The sequence below is a fragment of the Rhinatrema bivittatum genome, chromosome 4 (genome assembly GCF_901001135.1).
Source record: "Rhinatrema bivittatum chromosome 4, aRhiBiv1.1, whole genome shotgun sequence".
NCBI classification, from domain to species: Eukaryota; Metazoa; Chordata; class Amphibia; order Gymnophiona; family Rhinatrematidae; genus Rhinatrema; species Rhinatrema bivittatum.
This window is the reverse complement of record NC_042618.1, coordinates 364874727-364896020: the sequence shown is the minus strand read 5'-3', so window position 1 is coordinate 364896020 and position 21294 is coordinate 364874727. Positions and strand designations below refer to the sequence as shown.

Here is a 21294-nt window from a genome sequence, read left to right as displayed (position 1 = left end):
GGGCGGGTACGGGGCGTGGCTACGGCCCGGGGGCGTGGCCGCGCCCTCCGTACCCGCCCCCAGGTCGCGGCCCGGCGCGCAGCAGGCCCGCTGGCGCGCGGGGATTTACGTCTCCCTCCGGGAGGCGTAAATCCCCCGACAAAGGTAAGGGGGGGGTGTAGACAGGGCCAGGTGGGTGGGTTAGGTAGGGAAGGGAGGGTAAGGTGAGGGGAGGGCAAAGGAAAGTTCCCTCCGAGGCCGCTCCGATTTCGGAGCGGCCTTGGAGGGAACGGGGGGAGGCAGCGCGGCTCGGCGCGCGCAGGCTATACAAAATCGATAGCCTTGCGCGCGCCGATCCAGGATTTTAGTGGATACGCGCGGCTCCGCGCGTATCTACTAAAATCCAGCGTACTTTTGCTTGAGTCTGATGCGCAAGCAAAAGTAGGCTGATCGCGCTTCTTTTAAAATCTACCCCTCAGAGAAGAACCTACTGTCTTGCAGTGGTCTCCTTTAGAGGGAGATTTTAAAAGCCTGGCGTGTGCATAAATTAGGGAGTGTGCGAATATGTGGGGCTCGCGTGCACCGAACGGCTTTTAAAAGCTGCCCGGATTCGCGCAAATCTCTTGCAGATTAAAAAAAAAAAAAAAAAGGGGGCGGGATGTGGGTGTGGCCTAGGCGGAGCATAGGCATGGGCATTTTGGGGCGTGAACCAAAGACGTGCACGTAAATACTGACACGACCCGGCACGCGCAGAGGCCCCCTGCCACGTAACTTTTCTTCTGCTACGGATGCTGTATAAGTTAAAAAATAAAGAAATCTAGGCAGATCTGCAGGGTTTTATGAGTTGGGGGCTAACTAGGGGGATTTGGAGGACCTATCTTTTAACTGGGCGAACTGGGGACGAACTGGTAAAACTGGGAATGGTGTGGGCACGTGTCCATTTAAAAATCCCCTGATTTACATGGTAGAAGAAGCATTTGTGCGCACATGGGTGCACCTACTTAAAATTTGGCACACGTGTGCTCAGCTAAACTATTTTTATAACATAGGCACATATGCATGCATATATTAAAAAATAGCTGTGTCCCTGGTAGGGATGTGCAGAGGGACGCCATACGTTGCATTCGGGATTCGGATTCGTCGGGGGGCAGATACATTGCATTTGGCTGTATGGCGCCCCGATACTTTAATATGTCGAATTCTATTCATTTCCCTGCTAAAATTAAATTAACTACAACCCCCCCACCCTCCTGACCCCTCCAAGCCTTACCAAAACTCCCTGGTGGTCCAGCGGGGGGTCCAGGAGCCATCCCCTGCACTCACACCCTCGGTACTGATTTCAAAATGTTGCCGATAGCTTTTGACCTACTATGTCACAGGGGCTACTGGTGCCATTGGTCAGCCCCTGTCACATGGCCATCGGTGCCATCTTGTGCTCCTACCATGTGACAGGGGCTGACCAATGGCACCGGTAGCCCATGTGACATAGTAAGGGCAAAGGCTATCGGCGCCATTTTGATTTCTGGCAGCCGACAGCCCGAGTGCAGGAGATCGCTCCTGGACCCCCGCTGGACCACCAGGGACTTTTGGCAAGTCTTGGAGGACCCTGCTGACCCCCGCAAGACTTGCCAAAAGTCCAGCGGGGGTCTGGGAGCGACCTCCTGCACTTGGGCCATCGCCTGCCATTATTCAAAATGGCGCCAATCGCTTTTGCCCTCACTATGTCACAGGGCCTTTGCCCACACTATGGCACAGGGGCCGACGGTCGGCCCTGTGACATAGTGTGGGCAAAGGCTATCGGCGCCATTTTGAATAATGGCAGGGGCATGGGCCGGCGAATGCGCGCACATGTGTGCCCACGCACTGTCTTGAACGTTACCGTCCCTGTAAGCAGAGTACAAGTAAATCAGACTGAACCAAGGAACTGCTTGGCAGTTCCTTTCAAAGGCGTGGACTCATTCATCTTTTTCGTTGCAATCTTCCAATGCATTTCACTGGGGCTTTAAGTCATGTTCCTTATTCTTGCCACATCTCAAAATCCCTGACATCCAGTCAACATGTACAGAAGATTGTAGGCAGTCTGTGTCTTCCAGGTGTAAAGGAGATCGGAAACTTTCTCTGCAACGTGTTAATGAATTATAATTTAAAAAGTAGAAGTCTAAGGTTTGCTTCTCGGGAGTTGGCAAATGAGTAAGTAGCTGTTATTTACCTTTCCTGAGTTGCAGCCCCAACCACAAATCTTGCTATATTTAATCAATTCATATTTATTATTTTAAATAAATGGAAGTTTTTTTAGACAAGAAGAGAATCTGAGGAGATCGAAGGGAATTCCAGAGTCGTTGGATGAGTGTACCGGGGAACCCTAAGGGAGAACAATCTGCTTGGGAAAATCCACACAGTGTTGGTTGATCAAGCAAATCTGCACTTTCAGTTGGTGTACAATTTTCAGCTTTCTTTTTCCTGTCACCAGTCTGCAGTAAAGACTTTTATTTTTGAACAGAACTGGAGTAAAGAGATTTTTTTTGGCATGAATGGACTGGTGTGCAGAAGAACCCAGGGAGGTCATGGAGTCTTGCATGGCCCATGGCCCGTGGCCCTCCCCGTGTGTCCCTGAGCTTGGGTCAGGGGCTACAGTACTATGCAGCACTTTTCTTTTGACTCCTCCTTAGGTTATTGCAGGTACAGAGTCCCATAGTGAGCATTGTTCCTGAGATCCTATTTTCTCTGCCTCACTTATTATTTCTCATCTTCCCGATGTTTTTTTTCTCTATTAACGCTACCACTTTTGCATTCTTCAACTCACCTAAGAACCTTGGAATTTCCCATTGATTCTTTTCTGTCTCTTTTCCTCACACCTCTTCCATGTGACACTGTCTCTGGTATCATCTCTAGAAAATCCATGATTTTTCGTCTGTTGTTCATGATTTTTGCAATTTTGAGTTGGATCTTGTTTTTTTAAGTAAAAGTAGAATTTTTGCTGTGTTTTGATGCTATTTATCTTCTCCTTCAAGTTGTGTTCCTGTCCCATCCTAACTGGTTTCCCAGATTCTTCAGAATTCTGCTCCTAATCTCCTCTACCAACAGCTTCTCTATCACTGTTTCTTTACTCTGTCACTCTTTTCCTGCTTTTCCTCCACTGGCTGCCTGACACCACTAACATTATTTGTCTTGACTTTTAACATCATCCATAATCTGGTCTCTCTTTGCTTTCACCCCTGCACACACCTAAACAGTCTAATTCATTTCCATTTTTTTCCCTTCTTGTACTGTCTTTGACTCAAACTTCTGTCCTTCCCTGTGCCTTTTTCAGTCTAGGTTAAAAGCCTATGACTTCTTGCTTGATTTTCTGGAGTTTTTATATCTCATTTGTCTCTGTATCCTTGATATTATTTATTGCACCTGGGCTGGTGCTGTATAAAGAATTATAATTAGGGCGTGTTTATTGGCTTTTTTGTTTTTATTGTTTTTTTCATGTTACTTTTATGGGTTTTTAAAATTGTTATTTTGATGTTATCTTCACTATCTGTTGTAATCCATTTTGATGGGGCCTTTTGGCCTTAGAACTTGGAATAGAAATGCCTAAAAAAAAAAAAAATAGAATATACAAATTGAAATAATAATAGGAAGAAGTACATGGTCTTCTTGAGGTGCAAGTTGAACTTCATCCCTTCACCAGTCATCTTGACTTGTCACGGTTCCTTCTTATCATATTAGGATTTTCCACCATTAGTTGGTCTGCACATGCCAGTCATTTTGATTTCCACTTACTGTACCCGTGTATTGTCATCTCCTTATCATTTAAGCTAATAACAAAAGAAGGTGTGCCATTTCCCACCACCTTCACTATTGATTATATTTTTATTCCAGCAGGCCTAATTGTAGAATTTTGGGGGATCAGAGGGGGTTCTGAGAGTTCCTCCTGTTTTCTTCTAACTAGGTTAGAACTGGTGCTCAGATCTTGGCACCATGAAGTCTTCATTCACAACTACATGGGGATTTTACCCCTATTTTAATAGACCCTCCCTCCTGGTCTGATCATTGCAGAAAAGGGTCCTGAAGCTTGCAACCCTGTATCTGAGCTCCTTCTAGAACCCTAAATCATAGGCTCTAAATCCAGCCACCAGGTATCATCCTAAAATTATGAGCATTGTTGAACAATGTGCAGACATTTAGAAGCATCGAGGGAGGGTGATTTTCAGGAGCAAAATTACCCCCAATGCCGTGGGTGAAAGGCCCCCTTGGACTTTTCAGCACTGTGGGTAGTACGACAATTGCCCTCAAGGGATGGATTTTTAAGGCCATTTAGGCATATAAACTTGTGTTTTCTGTCTGTAAATGGCTGCTCTGTGCTTATGCAGATACTTTTCCACAAACTGGGAAAGGTGTTCCAGGGGTTTGAGTTGGAACTTAACTCGCATCATTTTTTTATTTTAAAAAGTATACGTGGAAGTTCATCCACACAAATTCTGCTGTCTGGAGGAGGTGTGACTTTGTGCGAGGTCACCTGTGTGCGTAACAGGCTAATTATCCCATAACTTTCCAAAGCAATCTTATGTGCATGTGTTTGCTTTGAAAATTTGGAGTAAAGTCTGTACATAAAGGGGTAGATTTTCAGAGCCCTGCTCGCCTAAATCCGCCCAAAACCGGGCGGATTTAGGCGAGCAGGGCCCTGCGCGCCGGGAAGCCTATTTTACATAGGCCTCCCGGCGCGCGCAGAGCCCCGGGACTCGCGTAAGTCCCGGGGTTCTCGGAGGGGGGCGTGTCGGGGGGCGGGCCCGGTCGTCGCGGCGTTCCGGGGGCGTGTCGGCAGCGTTTTGGGGGCGGGTACGGGGCGTGGCTACGGCCCGGGGGCGTGGCCGCGCCCTCCGTACCCGCCCCCAGGTCGCGGCCCGGCGCGCAGCAGGCCCGCTGGCGCGCGGGGATTTACGTCTCCCTCCAGGAGGCGTAAATCCCCCGACAAAGGTAAGGGGGGGTGTAGACAGGGCCGGGCGGGTGGGTTAGGTAGGGGAAGGGAGGGGAAGGTGAGGGGAGGGCAAAGGAAAGTTCCCTCTAAGGCCGCTCCGATTTCGGAGCGGCCTTGGAGGGAACGGGGGGAGGCAGCGCGGCTCGGCGCGCGCAGGCTATACAAAATCGATAGCCTTGCGCGCGCCGATCCAGGATTTTAGCCGATACGCGCGACTACGCGCGTATCTACTAAAATCCAGCGTACTTTTGTTTGCGCCTGGAGCGCAAACAAAAGTAGGCTGTTCGCGCTTGTCTGAAAATCTACCCCAAAAGGTGTGCGCAAACTTTACCCAAACACACACAGTTCTAAAATTACCCTCCCAGAGTCCAGCCACGCATGTTCTCTGTTGTTTGGACAGAATTATTTCCTTGTTTCTACTTTATTTTACCTGCTTCATAATTGGGGCGGGGGGGGGGGGGGGGGAGGGCATTTTTCCACTACCTGTATTGCCAGCATTTTCTGTGCTATTTTTAAAAGAAAAGTATGCAAGGACTTTCACTTTGACAACTTCAATGGGCGTAAAGTTCCTATGGACATTTGCACCTGCTTTTTCTGCGGGTACATTTTCAATGGAAAATAACAGGCATAGATTTGGAAAGGCAATTTGATGCTTTATTTTCCTTTCCTGAATTTAAACATCACCTTCCCCCAATGAACAAAAGTATGAACACTGTGGAACCCTGAGTATGTTTTTAGTCGGGCTAAGGAGAGTAATTTTGAGGCAGTCCTTTTACCTGGGTACATTGATATCTGGGAAACGACTTTTTAAAATGACCCTTGTAACTACTATTTTCTACTTTGTATCCTTTGTAGGGACACTGCGTCCAATCACTTGATCATCAAGTTCTTTATACAATGGTATATTTTCAAACATAGAAACATGATGGCAGAAAAAGACCATCTGCCCATCTATTCTACCCATCCACACTGACTCCTCAGTTCTGCAAACCCTAGCACTCCCTCAGAGATTCCCCCTCTTTATCCCAGGTTTTCTTGGATTCAGATACTGTCCTCATCTCCATGAGGGGGGGGGGGGGGGTCCCTGTTCCATGCGTCCACCAGCCTTTCTGTAAAGAAATATTTCCTTAGATTACTCCCCAGTCTACCCCCTTTTGGATGGATTTTTATTTATTCTCTTTCCATTCCAGTGTATACTGGTGTTTGTAAAGCAGCCCTGAAATTTCTATGAAATAAAAGACTTGGGATGACAGTTCATTAAACAGAATTGGCTAAACGAGGTCTTCTTTATCTTGGAACCATTAAACCACCCCGGTGCAATATATAATGCTGTGTCTACAACATGATGCGTGTCAAAGTCTGTGGAATGACTTCCTGCTATTAAACACATGGGGAAATGGATATGAAACCTCTTGACATATGGAGATGGACCTAGCTCTTCCGTTTTCCTTGCTCCTGTTACATTTATTTGCAGAGAGTCAGTGCTTCGCAAGTCATGGAACATGTATCAGTTGTGCGCTGGATCACCAGATATAACATTTTCAATGAGCCTTTGGGCACATTGGCTGAACAGCTGCCATATTTTGTGGCAAATTTTAATTGTACAGTGACCACACAGCACAAATTTTATTTTAATCCATTATGAAAAGGACTGAAAAATATACTACCAACTATTTAACGGTATAGACAACTTTTAATATTAAAAGTAAATTGTAAATGTATCTTTTTTTTTTTTATAAACAATATACATAAAATAGACCTATAATTCTAAAGCTCTTTTCTTAGAAGCTGTTTCACAGTAAATTTTGTAGGCACATAATGTTTTCCCTCAAAGAAATAGTGCAATTTGAAGACCATACATTCTGTCAGAGCAAGGGATCTCGGTTTTGTTCTGTAGTTTTGGTTCTCAGTACAGGTCCTTATAAATCTCTTGGAGGAGTGGATGAAGGTTCATTTCAGTCTCCGTTCTCTTGATCACTTGCAACAGCTGCACGTGCTCAGTAACTATCTGTCTGAGGTCCGTCATTTTCTGAAGCACTTTGGCAAACAAGTGGGAAGACTCAGGGTGGTTGAGCTTCAGCTGGAACTCCAAAGCCTGCAGAACGTTGTCTTGTAGATCCTCAATGGGCTTCACATTTAATAACCCAGGGCGATCTGTAGATAGCAGAAGAAAAATACAATTAGAGAAAATGAATGGCTCATTGGATTGAGCCTTAGAACACTGAGTTTTCCACATCTGAACAAGATGCGTCCATCCTATGACAGCCTTCTCCTCCAGATCATAAGGTTCTGTTTTCAGTTTTGAGACTGTTAAAAGGAGACTTCATAGTGGAAAAATGTATACAAACCTCAAACATTAAACAGAATTTGGTTCCACAGTAAAGTCTATAAGATAACATACAAGTTATCTTTCATATTTACTGTGCATTTAGGTCTTTATTTTTAAAACAACTTATACACTTAGAAGGTATTTTCAGAAGGATTTGCACATGTAACTACTATTGAGACAATTTTCAAAATTTATGCATGGAAAGTGCACTTACAAGTAAATTTTCAATTGCCAGCTCACATAAAAACTGCGAGATCAAGTGTGGTTGGGCTGTGCGCGTGCCGCGGGCATTTTAGAACACCTGTGTCCTCGTGCATATCTCGCGGGATGCACGGAAGAGCCGGGTGTGCAAAAGGAGGCGGGCTGGGGGCGAGGTGGAGGCCTGCTGGGAGAGTGCCATTAGGCACTTCCCCGGTGAAGCGCGCACCGGCAGTCTTCCAGCGCGCACTACTTACTACTGCTCGGGGAAGCAGGTGAGTATAAAAACAAAAAAAAAAAAGCGAGGTAGAACGGTTTTAGGGGTCGGGGAAGAGAGGGGAGGCAGGGTAGATAGGGAGTTAAGGAAGTTCCCTCCCAGTCCAGGCCCTATTGTGTTGCTTTGTGTTTCAAGGAAAATTCTCCCTTTGCACACGTGTGTCGGTACTAGAGCGAACATGTGCATGCCGATATAAAATCGGGCACGCATGTGCGTGCAGGTAGCTGATTTTATAACACGTGCACGTTATAAAATCGGCACGTCCATGTGTGCGCACTGGGATCCGCGCGCACATGGACGCCCGTGCGTGTGTTTAAAATCTACCTCTTACTTGGTTAAATCCTATAAATCCTATGGACAATTGAATGGCATATATTGTAGCAATTTTCAAAAGCCCACTTACATGGGTAAAGTGCATTTACATATGTAAAACCTATTTTTAAGTGTGTAAATACTTTAGAAAATCAGGCCCATAAAACCTTGTTTTAGGCACGTAAGTGGCATTTTGAAAATTATTCGGGTGCAGTGCACACGTAACTTGATTTTGCTTGTATTTTTACATGAGCTGGGCAGAGATGTTCTGGGGGGGGGGGGGGGGGGAATTGCTACTTACGTGCATACTATTTGATGATAAAATTATTGACTTAAGTTACCTCATGCAAGTGATCCCTTCCTTGAAGCAGGTGTCACTTTGTGTGAGGTAATTTGTACGCTTACTCAGCCAGGTATCTGAGGATTTTCAAAGTGAACTTACACGCATTACATTTGCTTTGAAAATAGTGAAGTTGGCGAGTAAAATATGTATGCAGACTTTACCATTATGTGGCAAATATATAGCTAAAGTTATGCCAGTAAGTGGATGTCACACATCAATTCACCTTGATAATTATCCTGGCAAAACTACTCACGCAAAATTACACCTGATGTTTGGTGCACATAGTTTTGCCTTCAGAATTTACATCCACACTTTTAAAAATCAAAACATATGTGCTTAAGTACCTACCCTGTCTAGACTCTATCCCCCTGGAATGCCTATCCCTTGAAAGTAAAAGTAGATGCATACAAGCTATATGCACATAATTTTCTGTACGTATTTGTTATGCAATTTTCTAAATTGTCAATTTATCCCTGACTGAAGGTAATTACCTCAAATGCCTCAAATCTGCAGTAATCAAACCAATACTAAAAAAGAACAACTTGGATCCTGAAATCCTGGCAAACTACCGCCCTATTTCAAACCTATCTTTCATAACCAAGATCATTGAAAAAGTCGTACGCTCCCAACTTGATGATTATCTTGAAACAAACAACATCCTATCACCATCATAATATGGATTCAGAAAGAACCTAAGCACAGAAACTCTCCTACTCTCTTTAAATGACTCAATACTAAGAGGATTCGACAAAGGCAAAAAATACCTACTCATTCTCCTTGACCTCTCAGCTGCTTTCGACACAGTAAACCACAATATACTATTAGAAAAACTGACTGAAATTGGTTTAACTGACACCACCTTACAATGGTTCTCATCCTATCTGACAGAACCTACCAAGCATCAATTAACAGCAACCCATCCAAAAAGATTAACCTCAACACTGGAGTTCCCCAAGGATCAGCGTTATCTGCCATTCTATTTAACATATACCTTCTTTCCATTTGCCAACTACTGAAAGACAATGGAATCACCCACTTCCTCTACGCTGATGACATTCAACTTCTAATTCTCATCCAAAATTCAATCGAAGACATGTACAAAGAAACATCCGATCTACTTGTCTCAAACATCTCCTAACTTCACTGAAACTCATAATGAACATCGACAAAACTGAAATAATCCTCATGGATAAAAAACCCAATCCATCTCCACCACCCCTTCCTTTACTTGACAATCAAATGAACTCTATTCTCCCTGTCACCCACACCAGAAACCTTGGAATTATTATTGACAAAGAACTTGCCACTAGATGCAAGCTCTTCTCCTATTGCTTAAATAGAATGCAGGCTCTAGGAATGTTAATTCATTCATATTATATATAATCCTCATTTTTTTGCCAGTTTTCTTTTTCCTATGGCAATATTTAAACTTGAGGTTGTGGGATTGGATCCTCATGTTGAGGACTAGGGTTATAAGAGACAATTTTTCCATTATTTTGGGTGATTTTTTTTCTTTTGTTTCTTAAAGTTTGCTATTCAAGAGTTTTTCTTGAAATGTATTTGAAATGCATATAAATAAAATTAAAAAAAATACCCGTGTCAGAATCCCCTTAGACATGTGACAGGTCCTAAAATTCTGGTGTGGATTGGATGCTAAACACAATCGAGCTCAATATTAAAAAATCATTTAGACGGATAACTTAAATGGTATATATATATTCAGCCTCTTATCCAGCTAAAATTTAGCAGGATTAAAAAAGAGGCATTCTGGGGGACAGAAGTGTCGGTCCTATGTCACAACAGGAGGCTACTGTGATCTGGGCTGAAGATCAACAAAAATGTAAGGTACAGCGAAGGTAGAAGGGTAAGAGTTGGGACTGGGAGAAGAAGGGGGGCCCGGAGATACAGACTTAAAAAAAAAAAGGGACCTGGGAGCAAGGGGGGGAGGGGGAGAAATTGGCTCAGATCCCTAGCCCATATATTTCGTAACTTATGCAATACAGGGTGCTTTGGGGAGGAGGTGTCAAGCTGGGCCTGGCAGGGCTAAGCATTTGGAGCTCGGATGAGAGGAAGGAGGAGGAGGAGGGCTAGTTAGGGCCTGTAGGCCCGCAATCTGTTTTAGTTATTAAATTTTTTTTTAAATGCTCTGGAACTTAACTGGCTATAGGCTAAGAATAGCCAGATAACTTTAAACATAACCAGATTACAGATAAATGTAATCGGGGATATTCAGTGGGACATTTATCCCACTGCATATCTGGACAAGTTATTTGGCTAACTTTAGCCAGATGACTTGTTCACTAAATGGCTTACTGAATATGGACTTTAAAAGTTATTAGGGAAGGATCCATGGACCCAGACACACATGTAAACATATGTGGTGCTCTCTTAAGCCTTCCTTCTTTCAGAAAGTAGGATAAAATTACTGAGGTACATATTGAAATATTTTGTCTGTCTGTTCGGGGCTTAGCCAGACAAACATCAGGATTCAAAAAGACCCACCACCCTGACCACCTTAGACTGATTTAGGTAAGGTTTAGGTAAGGTTTTAGCTGGATAAAAGGGAGACCAAGATGGCCGACCTTTAGGACACCACGAAAGAGCTCTCTGCATAAGCTTTGTTCCTTTTGGTGATCACCAGCATATTTCAGTGTCTGAGGGATGCCGCATACCAAGTGTAAAGCGAAGCTTAAAAATGTTTTACCAGAAAAAGAAGACGGCACCCAACAGGCTAAAATAGAGAGCTTTTTTGCTTCAACTCCCAAACCACCGGAAGCGAGGGCCGCTGAGGGAGAGACCTTGGAGCTCGGGTCTTTCCCACTGGCTGAGACGATTTTGCTGAGCCAGGGGGCCCCGATGACGCCATCCCCACCCCGAGGACAGAGAGAAATGGAAGGAGAAACACTGCCAAGTCCCGTAAGGGATGGAAGGAGAAGGATGGCGCTCACTGATCCGGGCGGTGAAAACCGGGAGAGGACGTCGGAAATAGGTGAGAGAACTCCCGTAGGAGAATTAACTCTCTCTCCTAGGACCCCCATTAAGGCTCCACCGGAATTAAACATCGAAAACACACAAACAGAAGAGGTAAATATTATTCCTGGAATGGTTTTTGTTTTAAGAAAGCCTCCTGTCGTGACTCTTGAAACTGTCTGGAATGCCTTAACATCTATTGAGACTGCGATAACATCTTTAATTAAGGCATTCCTAGAACTGAGTAAAAAAGAAATGAATATTGAGAAGATTATTTATGAACAGCAAGGAAGGATTGAGAAGGTAGAAGCTAAAGTAATATCCTTGGAAAAAATTCAAACTAATTTAATCAAGTCTGAAAACTTGATGGAAAAAAAGTTTGAGTTTGTTGAAAATTCCCTAAGATTCTTGAATTTAAGAGTAGTAAATTTTCCTGTTTTGGAAAAAATCTCACCTGTTGAATCATTTAAAGATTATCTACTGGAAGCTCTTAAATTTCCAAAGGAACTGATGCCAGTAATCACTAAAGCTTTTTTCTTCTCACGAAAATCTTTGATTATCAGAGACTTGGATGTAGGGGAACAACAGCCCTTGAATATCACTGAAATTATTGAACTATCCTCTCAAACAGAGATTAAAACAAGAGGAACTATCCAGATATCCTTTGCTTTTGAGCATGATAGGAATATGGTTTTGAAATTCTTTTTTAGAAATAGAATGATTAAGTATTTTGGACAGAATATTTGGATCTTTCCTGATATTGTAAGACCCACCCAAGAGCACAGGAAAGCCTTTTTGCAAATGAGAAGGGAAGTGATAAATCGGGGGCAACTATGATTTTGAAATATCCCTGTAGATGCGTTTTGAAGTATCAGAAAGAGACATATATATTTCTAGAGCCGGGACAATTAAGGGGCTTTCTGGATGGGAAAACTGGAAGTGTGTAAAAGAAAGGGAAGTTTCATCTTACAGGGAAGTTATTTCTTAAGGTGTTTGTAATATTGTTGAGCTCCATATTTACCTTTAATCTTGGTCTCCAAAATTACCTTAGTTACAGGTCAATACAGTAAAATGCGGCCGCGGTTACCCTGCTTCTAACCCGCTTTCTACTCACAATTTGGCCGCGTTGGTCCAACCTGCGATTCACTATCCCTTTTAACCCATCCTTACCGCCTCTGTAAAACAACGGGTAACCCTTTCCGCCTGCGGCATGTATATGAGATGTAAACGATCGGATTAGCTATTCCCTCCCATACAGTAACGCGCACCCCGATTATCGCTTTTTAAACCTGCAGTTTTGCCGCGCGTTTAACCTGTTAATTTACCGCCTACCCCTACCCCTGCGTTAGTGTGGAGCGTCAGGCAAGCCAAGATGAAATTTCACGAGCCACGGAGCAGCCCCAGCCAGCCCCGCTTCACTGCCTGACCCCCTAACTCCCCGGGACAAGACCGAAGTGAATCGGGCAAACTTTCCGCCAGCCCCCGCTCACCTGTCCTGGCCGCGTCCATGGGTGCCGATCTCCCGTGCTGACAGCTCCAGAGCAGCCCCAGTCCTCTCTCCCCTCCTCCCGGGGACAGCCGGTGGCGAGAGCGGCTTCAGCAGCTCGGGGCGGATCGGGCGCTCCCCATGGCTCCCTGTTCTCTAAAAGGTAATGAGTGCATGCCGTGACCTCGGACGTCACACGCTGTGACCCGAGCGCTCGGCTGGACGTCCGAGGTCACGGCGTGCGACATCCGAGGTCACGGCGTGCGGTCATTACCTTTTAGAGAATAGGGAGCCATGGGGAGCGCCCGATCCGCCCCAGGCTGCTGAAGCCGCTCTCGCCACCGGCTGTCCCCGGGAGGAGGGGAGAGAGGACTGGGGCTGCTCAGGAGCTGTTAGTGCGGGAGATCGGCACCCATGGACGCGGCCAGGGCAGGTGAGCGGGGGCTGGCGGAAAGTTTGCCCAATTCACTTCGGTCTTATCCCAGGGAGTTAGGGGGTCAGGCAGTGAAGTGGGGCTGGCTGGGGCTGCTCCGGAGCTGTCAGCGCGGGAGATGGACACGGCCAGGGCAGCTGAGTGGGGGCTGGCGGAAAGTTTGGGGTCAGTTAGGGGGTCAGCCAGCCCTTCTCCTGTATCCACTTCCTGGTACCTGTCATTTCAAATGTCATTTGAAATGACAGGTACCAGCATACCCAGGATACTGTATAGGCGCTGTATAGCACCTATACAGTAAAATGGATTGCGCTTTATGGACGCGCATTGGACGCGGCTTGCATTGCATGCCATTTAAATACAGTATCGAGCGGTATGTGATCCAGACTGTGCGTGCGGCAAACGTGGGTGCGCCCTGCACTAATGCACCTCTTTCTACCGCACCTTACTGTATCGGCATGTTAATGAAAGATTTATGTTTATTTGTTACAAAACATTGTGTATACCTCTGAAAATAAGATGTATAAGCTCTTTATTCAATAATATAATGGATATTGTATTATATTTTGAAAATGCAAAATAAAAAAAACAAAAAAAACCCCCAAAAAACTTACCCTGAAAAATTGGAGGTGTTTGAGAGGTTTCCAGACAGAGCTAACTTACCCTGACAACTTAGCTGGATAATGCTGATCTTCAGTGTTATGCGGATAAGTTATCCAGATAGCAGCCTTAAAGTTATCTGGATAATTTGGATTATATCTAGTTAAGAACATAAAAACATAAGAAAATGCCATACTGGGTCAGACCAAGGGTCCATCAAGCCCAGAATCCTGTTTCCAACAGTGGCCAATCCAGGCCATAAGAACCTGGCAAGTACCCAAAAACTAAGTCTATTCCATGTTACCATTGCAAATGGCAGTGGCTATTCTCTAAGGGGCGGATTTTCAGAGCCCTGCTCGCCTAAATCCGCCCAAATCCGGGCGGATTTAGGCGAGCAGGGCCCTGCGCGCCGGTGAGCCTATTTTACATACGCCTACCGGCGCGCGCAGAGCCCCGGGACTCGCGTAAGTCCCAGGGTTTTCGGAGGGGGGCGTGTCGGGGGCGGGACCGAGCGCAGCGGCGTTTTCGGGGCGTGTCGGCAGCGTTTTGGGGGCGGGTACGGGGGCGTGGCTACGGCCCGGGGCGGTCCGGGGGCGTGGCCGCGCCCTCTGTACCCGCCCCCAGGTTGCGTCCCGGCGCGCAAGAGGCCCGCTGACGCGCGGGGATTTACGCCTCCCGGAGGGAGGCGTAAATCCCCCGACAAAGGTAAGGAGGGGGCTTAGACAGGGCCGGGTGGGTGGGTTAGGTAGGGGAAGGGAGGGGAAGGTGAGGGGAGGGCAAAAGGAAGTTCCCTCCGAAGCTGCTCCGATTTCGGAGCGGCCTCAGAGGGAACGGGGGTAGGCTGCGCGGCTCGGCGCGCGCCGGCTTTACAAAATCAATAGCCTTCCGCGCACCGATCCAGGTTTTTAGCAGATACGCGCGGCTCCGCGCATATCTACTAAAATCCAGCTTACTTTTGCTTGCGCCTGATGCGCCAGCAAAAGTAGGCCAATTCGCACTATTTGAAAATCTACCCCAATGTGAACTTAATAGCAGGTAATGGACTTCTCCTCCAAGAACTTATTCAATCCTTTTTAAACACAGCTATACTAACTGCACTAACCACATCCTCTGGCAACAAATTCCAGAGTTTAATTGTGCGTTGAGTAAAAAAGAACTTTCTCCGATTAGTTTTAAATGTGCCCCATGCTAACTTCATGGAGTGCCCCCTAGTCTTTCTACTATGCGAAAGAGTAAATAACCAATTCACATCTACCCGTTCTAGACCTCTCATGATTTAAAACATCTCTATCATATCCCCCCTCAGCCGTCTCTTCTCCAAGCTGAAAAGTCCTAACCTCTTTAGTCTTTCCTCATAGGGGAGCTGTTCCATTCCCCTTATCATTTTGGTAGCCCTTCTCTGTACCTTCTCCATCGCAATTAAATATTTTTTGAGATGTGGTGACCAGAATTGTACCCAGTATTCAAGGTGAGGTCTCACCATGGAGCGATACAGAGGCATTATGACATTTTCCGTTTTATTCACCATTCCCTTTCTAATAATTCCCAACATTCTGTTTGCTTTTTTGACTGCCGCAGCACACTGTACCGACGATTTCAATGTGTTATCCACTATGACACCTAGATCTCTTTCTTGGGTTGTAGCACCTAATATGGAACCCAACATTGTGTAATTATAGCATGGGTTATTTTTCCCTATATGCATCACCTTGCACTTATCCACATTAAATTTCATCTGCCATTTGGATGCCCAATTTTCCAGTCTCACAAGGTCTTCCTGCAATTTATCACAATCTGCTTGTGATTTAACTACTCTGAACAATTTTGTGTCATCTGCAAATTTGATTATCTCACTCGTCCTATTTCTTTCCAGATCATTTATAAATATATTGAAAAGTAAGGGTCCCAATACAGATCCCTGAGGCACTCCACTGTCCACTCCCTTCCACTGAGAAAATTGTCCATTTAATCCTACTCTGTTTCCTGTCTTTTAGCCAGTTTGCAATCCACGAAAGGACAACGCCACCTATCCCATGACTTTTTACTTTTCCTAGAAGCCTCTCATGAGGAGCTTCGTCAAACGCCTTCTGAAAATCCAAGGATACTACATCTATACTGGCTGTGTTCTGTTGAAGGTGTGAGTAAATTTATCCTTATAAGCTTACCTGCATAACTTATCCGCTTACTGCCTCTCTAAATATGGACTGCTTATATTCTCATTCTTTTATCCTTAAAATCCATAGCATTGTTTTTTAGGTGTTAGGGAAATATTTGCCTTAGCTGAAAAATATGTAGTCAAAACGATGTAATGAAATTGCATAAAAGACAGAAAAGCACTATTATCTGAGACAAGGAATCTGTGCTTATTGTAAGACTAGGAACCTTATGCTGTACTGTTTTTCTCTTTTAATATTATTCATTGTAGGTAGGAACCACTGTGAAAGTGGCCAAAATCTAGTTAATTAACTTGAAATAGTAAATGATTTTATTCTAGATTCACAAAAGTTAATGTATTGAAAGAGTTCTAGTGTAACAGCAGTTAGGTTGCCATTCCTGGGACTATTTACCTTTCCTATTGCTAATATTTAACAGGGTCAACTGTGGTGATGCACTGTCATCATAAAACCATGGCATCTTAAACTTGTACATGGCACAGCAAAGCAGGAAGATTGAAGAGAAACTTACTGCTGCTGGGTCAAGGTCACATTAACCCACAGCAGAAAGACCAATTTGTACTGTTTCTCAAATGGACCCAATTAAACGAAGATGCTCCCGCATGAATGACTTGGCTTGGAAATGATGGAAATTGTTTGGATTTCAGCTTGCATGCCATTCAAAACTGACCTCGCAGGCGATCATTGGTACGAAGGAGGTCTATGTTCCCCCTCCACACCCTAAGCACCCCATCTCAAGTCACCACACACAGATCTGGCTTTATGCACTGAAAGAGTGATTTTGTAATATTCCGGATAAGATGTCTGGCAAATACATGCATATGTTGCACCAGTTTAAGAAGTGAACTTACGCACATAAGACTATTTTGAATATTATCTCACCAAATCTACCCGCACAAGTAACACTGCTAAAACAGAGGTAGGCAAGTCTAGTCCTGGAGTGCCACAAGCAGATCTGCTTTTCAGGATATTCATAATGAATATGCATGAGGTATATTTACATTTTCTGCTTCCATTGTATGCAAATATATTTCATGCATATTCATTATGGATGTCCTGAAAACCAGACCTATTCATGGCACTCTAGGACCAAAAGTTGCCTAACCCTGTATTAAAACATCTGCACACATTTTCTGGGAATATTAATGTGTGTACTTTTTAAAATCTAAAAGTCTAAACTCCTCTCCAACTCTGCCCCTAGAATGCCTCTGCTCAGTCCACATAAACATACATGCCAACCCGACATACATGCATAAGTTTACCTGCATATTGGGCGGGCAATATTGCATAAGACCATTTCTGCATGCAAAACACTGTTCTACCTGCATAACTGCCTTTGAAAATTACCCTCTGAATAAATAATGCAAGAGATGATCAGGGCATTTGGGGACAGTCTGGCAACAAGACTTCCTGCTGGATTAAAAAGTACAAAATTCCCACGCAACAAACAGCTGTAGCCCAGATGTGGATTTGATAATTAGACCAGTGTTAACACCAGCCAGTTTAAATCCTAAACAGAGACACCTAGGTTCATTTTTCCAGTAGGGCTAACAGATGCTGAATTTGCCCTCTGGTCAGGGATACATTTTACTCTTTAATGTATCCACACATCCAATACCTAGCAATGCGGCTGTTTTATAACATATGCACATATATGCATGCATGTTATAAAGTAGCCCGACCACATGCACGTGTAATTTTGTGACTCACACCTTTGCACGCAAATGCCACTTCTACCACGTAAATAGGGGGATTTAAAAGACATGCGTGCCGATGCCAGTTCCAGTTTTACCAGTTTATTCCCAGTTCATTATGTAAGGAATAGGCCTTCCAAGCCCCCCAAGTTTAATAGCCTCCCTTCTTCCCAGTTAGCCCCGACCCTTAAACCCCGGCGATCTGTCTATTTACCTTTATTTTATAACTTGCACGTCATCCATAGCAGAAGGAAAGGTACGCGGCAGGGGACCCAGCATGCCTGTGCGTGTAAGTATTTACATCCTAATTCCAACGTGAAATCCAGGAACGCCCATGGCCCGCCCAGACCATGCCCACACCCTTTTCATTCGTGCATGCAGCAGCATGTATGCGCATACTTGGGCAGCTTTTAAAATCCACTCGGCGTGCGCTGGTCCGACTCGTGCACTTGTCTCCTGGTTTTGGCGCATGCTGGGCTTTTAAAATTCCCCTTTAAGGATGCCGGTAGGCATTTGATCCTTATGTCTGTCTCTAATCCAACAACAAAGTCAATCTCCTCCTCCAACTCTGATCATCTCAGAAACACATGTAGGCATATCTTCAACTGCTAAGACTGAAGGCGTCCTGTAGTATCATATAAGGGACATGTTTCTGACTTACAGGTCTTATCCTACCAGAATCCATCTAGTCCTAGTCCTACAGATCCTTTGCAGGAATAGGGTCAGGATTTAAGGAGTCTCCCTTTTTAAGCACCATATCCAGAACTGCCCTCGACCTCATGGATTTCATGACCATTTTCCTGAGGAGAGCCCCATGAAGAGATCCCATCTAACTGATTTTACGGCTGGGATGATACAATCAATAGTCAGCAGATTAAAATGCCTTTTTTTGTGAAAACCAAAATATCTCGATCTGGCCCTGCCTTTAGGGCTTCCAAGCCGGGATTTTTAATAACTAAATCATAATTATTTGTGGTCATAGTCTTTCAGAAGTCCTCCTTTCCTTATCTTACTGTTCCTTTTGTCATCCCTGTTTCAGGGACTTAGCAAAGCTGTCCCACCTCCACTCTGGCAGCCCCTGTGCTGCACTGGAGAAGCAAGGTCACCCTGAAAGGTGAGTATCACATTAAAGGTAGATTTTAAAAGGCGCACGCGCGCACATGTGTGAGTGGTTCCCGGCGCGTGCGCATGGACGCAATCATTTTATAACAGGCACGCGTCGGCAATATCCACATGCGCACATATGCTGGATTTTAATATCCACATGCGCACATGTGTGGGTGGGTTCGCGACTCACCCGCATGAGGGGAAATATTCTAAAGTATGCGCAGTGACGCGATCGGGCCTTTTCCCCGTTCCTTCCCTTTCCGCTCCAATTAAGGAGTGGACGGGGAGGGAACTTTCCTACCCCTAACCCTATCCTTCCTCCCTCTTCCCCTCTACTCCCCAACCCCTAAACTAACCCTAACCTTCCCCATTTTTAAAATTTTTATACTTACCGCTCCTCAGGAGCAGAAGTAAATTCCGCGCGCGCTGCCCCGGGACAGCGGCTAATGGTGTACGCAAATATATCTCATGCATATCGTGGCCCACCCCGCCCTGCCCCTTCCTTTCCAGACCATGCCCCCGGGCCCGCCCCTTTTGTAGGGACCGGCACTTCTACACATAATGGGGGTTACACGTGGGGCTGGGCCAGTTCTAAAATGTGCGTGGCGTGCGCAAGGCCCGGCCACGTGCGTAACCCCCAGTTTTTACGCGCACGGCCCTTTACTGTTGCAGAAAATGATTTTGTAACCAGGACCTTCCCCCCAGATGATGAGTTACTCTCTTGCACCAATGATGCATCTCCAGGGGCACGTGCTCAGGTGGAAAGGGTTAGGACTATCATTATTATTGGAAACTCGGTCATTAGAAATGTAGAGAGCAGGGTAACTGGTAGCCATGAGGATCGTTTGCTAACTTGCCTGCACGGTGCAAAGTTGATGGAGTTTATGCATCGCCTAGATAGGATTTTAAACAGTGCTGGGAAGTGTATGTGATAATAGCGATATAAGAAGATGCATGAAGGAGGTTCTGGGAGCCAAATTTAGACTTTTAGTTAAGAGATTGATATCCAGAATCTCCATGGTTGTATTCTCAGAAATGCTCCTAATTCCATGTGCAGGATCCCAGAGGCACACTGAGCTGCAGAGTCTCAATGCGTGGATGAGATGATAGTACAGGAAAGAGGGTTTTAGATTTGTTAGGAACTGGGGAACATTTTGGGTAAGGAGGAGTCTATTATGACTGAATGCTGGTGCAAACATTGAAAAAAGAGATAGAGCAGCTTTTAAACTAGTTCATGGGGAAAAGCAGACAGTCACCCAAGAGCACATGGTTCAAAATGAAGTATCTCCTAAAGATACTGTCAAACAGGAAAGTTAGAGTATCCCAATAGAGAGGTTGTGGTAAGGGCTGAAGTGGCTCAGGTGGATATAAATACAAAGCTGAGAAATACAAATGATTCCAAAGTACTGATAATAAGTAGTTGTCAATAGAAATAAAAAAAGCTTACTTTTATGCAAATGCCAGAAGCCTAAAAAATAAGATTGGAGAGTTTGAGTGTAAGGAGTGAATTTTCAAAGGAGTTTACATGTAAAAAAACAGTGTATACACATGCAAGTAGCATGCATGTGGGTATATGCTATTTTATAAACATCAAGGGTACACTCGAATTTTCAGTTTCGCACACATTTTATCAAGGGAAAAAAGGAGCAGTCTAGGGGAATTCCAGGGTGGGGTTTCAAAGTAAGCACAGTGAGGTGAATTTTCAAAAGCTACACGTGCATAAAAAGTATATACTTGAGTAAAATAGCACGTACGCAAGTAGACACTATTTAAAAACTGTTAACGTAGGCGCGTATATTGGGGGCCACAAATGAAATCTGCACATTGTTCTGTGGGCGTTCCTGTTTTGGCATTCCTACAACATATAAAAAAGGGGCAGGCCAGGGGCATTCCGGGAAGGGGCCAACATTTACTCCCATAAATTGCTATTATACAACCTGCCAGTGTGATGCACGTAAGTAAGCCTTTCACTTGCATATATTTACTCCTGCTTAATATCTGGTGTAAGTGATCGCAAACATCTTAAAAGTGAAAAAAAGACTCGCTGGGGGGGTCTGGGTGAAATGGAAAGACTTCAGGCTGAAGAACCAGGAGGGACTTCATGAGCTGCAGATGGACTGGGTAAACTGGTAGACTAAGTTGTAAAACTGCGCGCATGTTATAAAATCCCCTGACTTCTGCATGTAAAAGTCAACTTACAGGGGGTAAATGCATCTACGTAACGTGAGTAAAATCTATTTGCATATCCCCTTAAAATTCAAAGTATAAATACATGGGTACATCATTTTTGCACAGTTACTTTGCTGCTACTTAGATGGACAGATTTGAAACTATCTGGACTATTTAGCCCTTTTGTTTTAGACTTATTCGGCTATCTTACATACCCAGATAAGTCAGAAAAGGGCTAATTAGACAGACAAATAGTGGTTTTC

General features: G+C 44.7%; 1 protein-coding gene across 1 annotated transcript in view; it reads right to left on the bottom strand.

Moving 5' to 3' along the window:
• Window positions 1-6615: 6615 nt before the first annotated feature.
• PPARG (peroxisome proliferator activated receptor gamma) overlaps window positions 6616-21294 on the bottom strand; it is a 151632-nt gene continuing 136953 nt past the window's right edge. Inside the window, 1 exon segment of the mRNA XM_029600784.1 lies at window positions 6616-7096. Within this exon segment, the coding sequence (XP_029456644.1) occupies window positions 6849-7096 (248 nt within the window). The 3' untranslated portion in view covers window positions 6616-6848.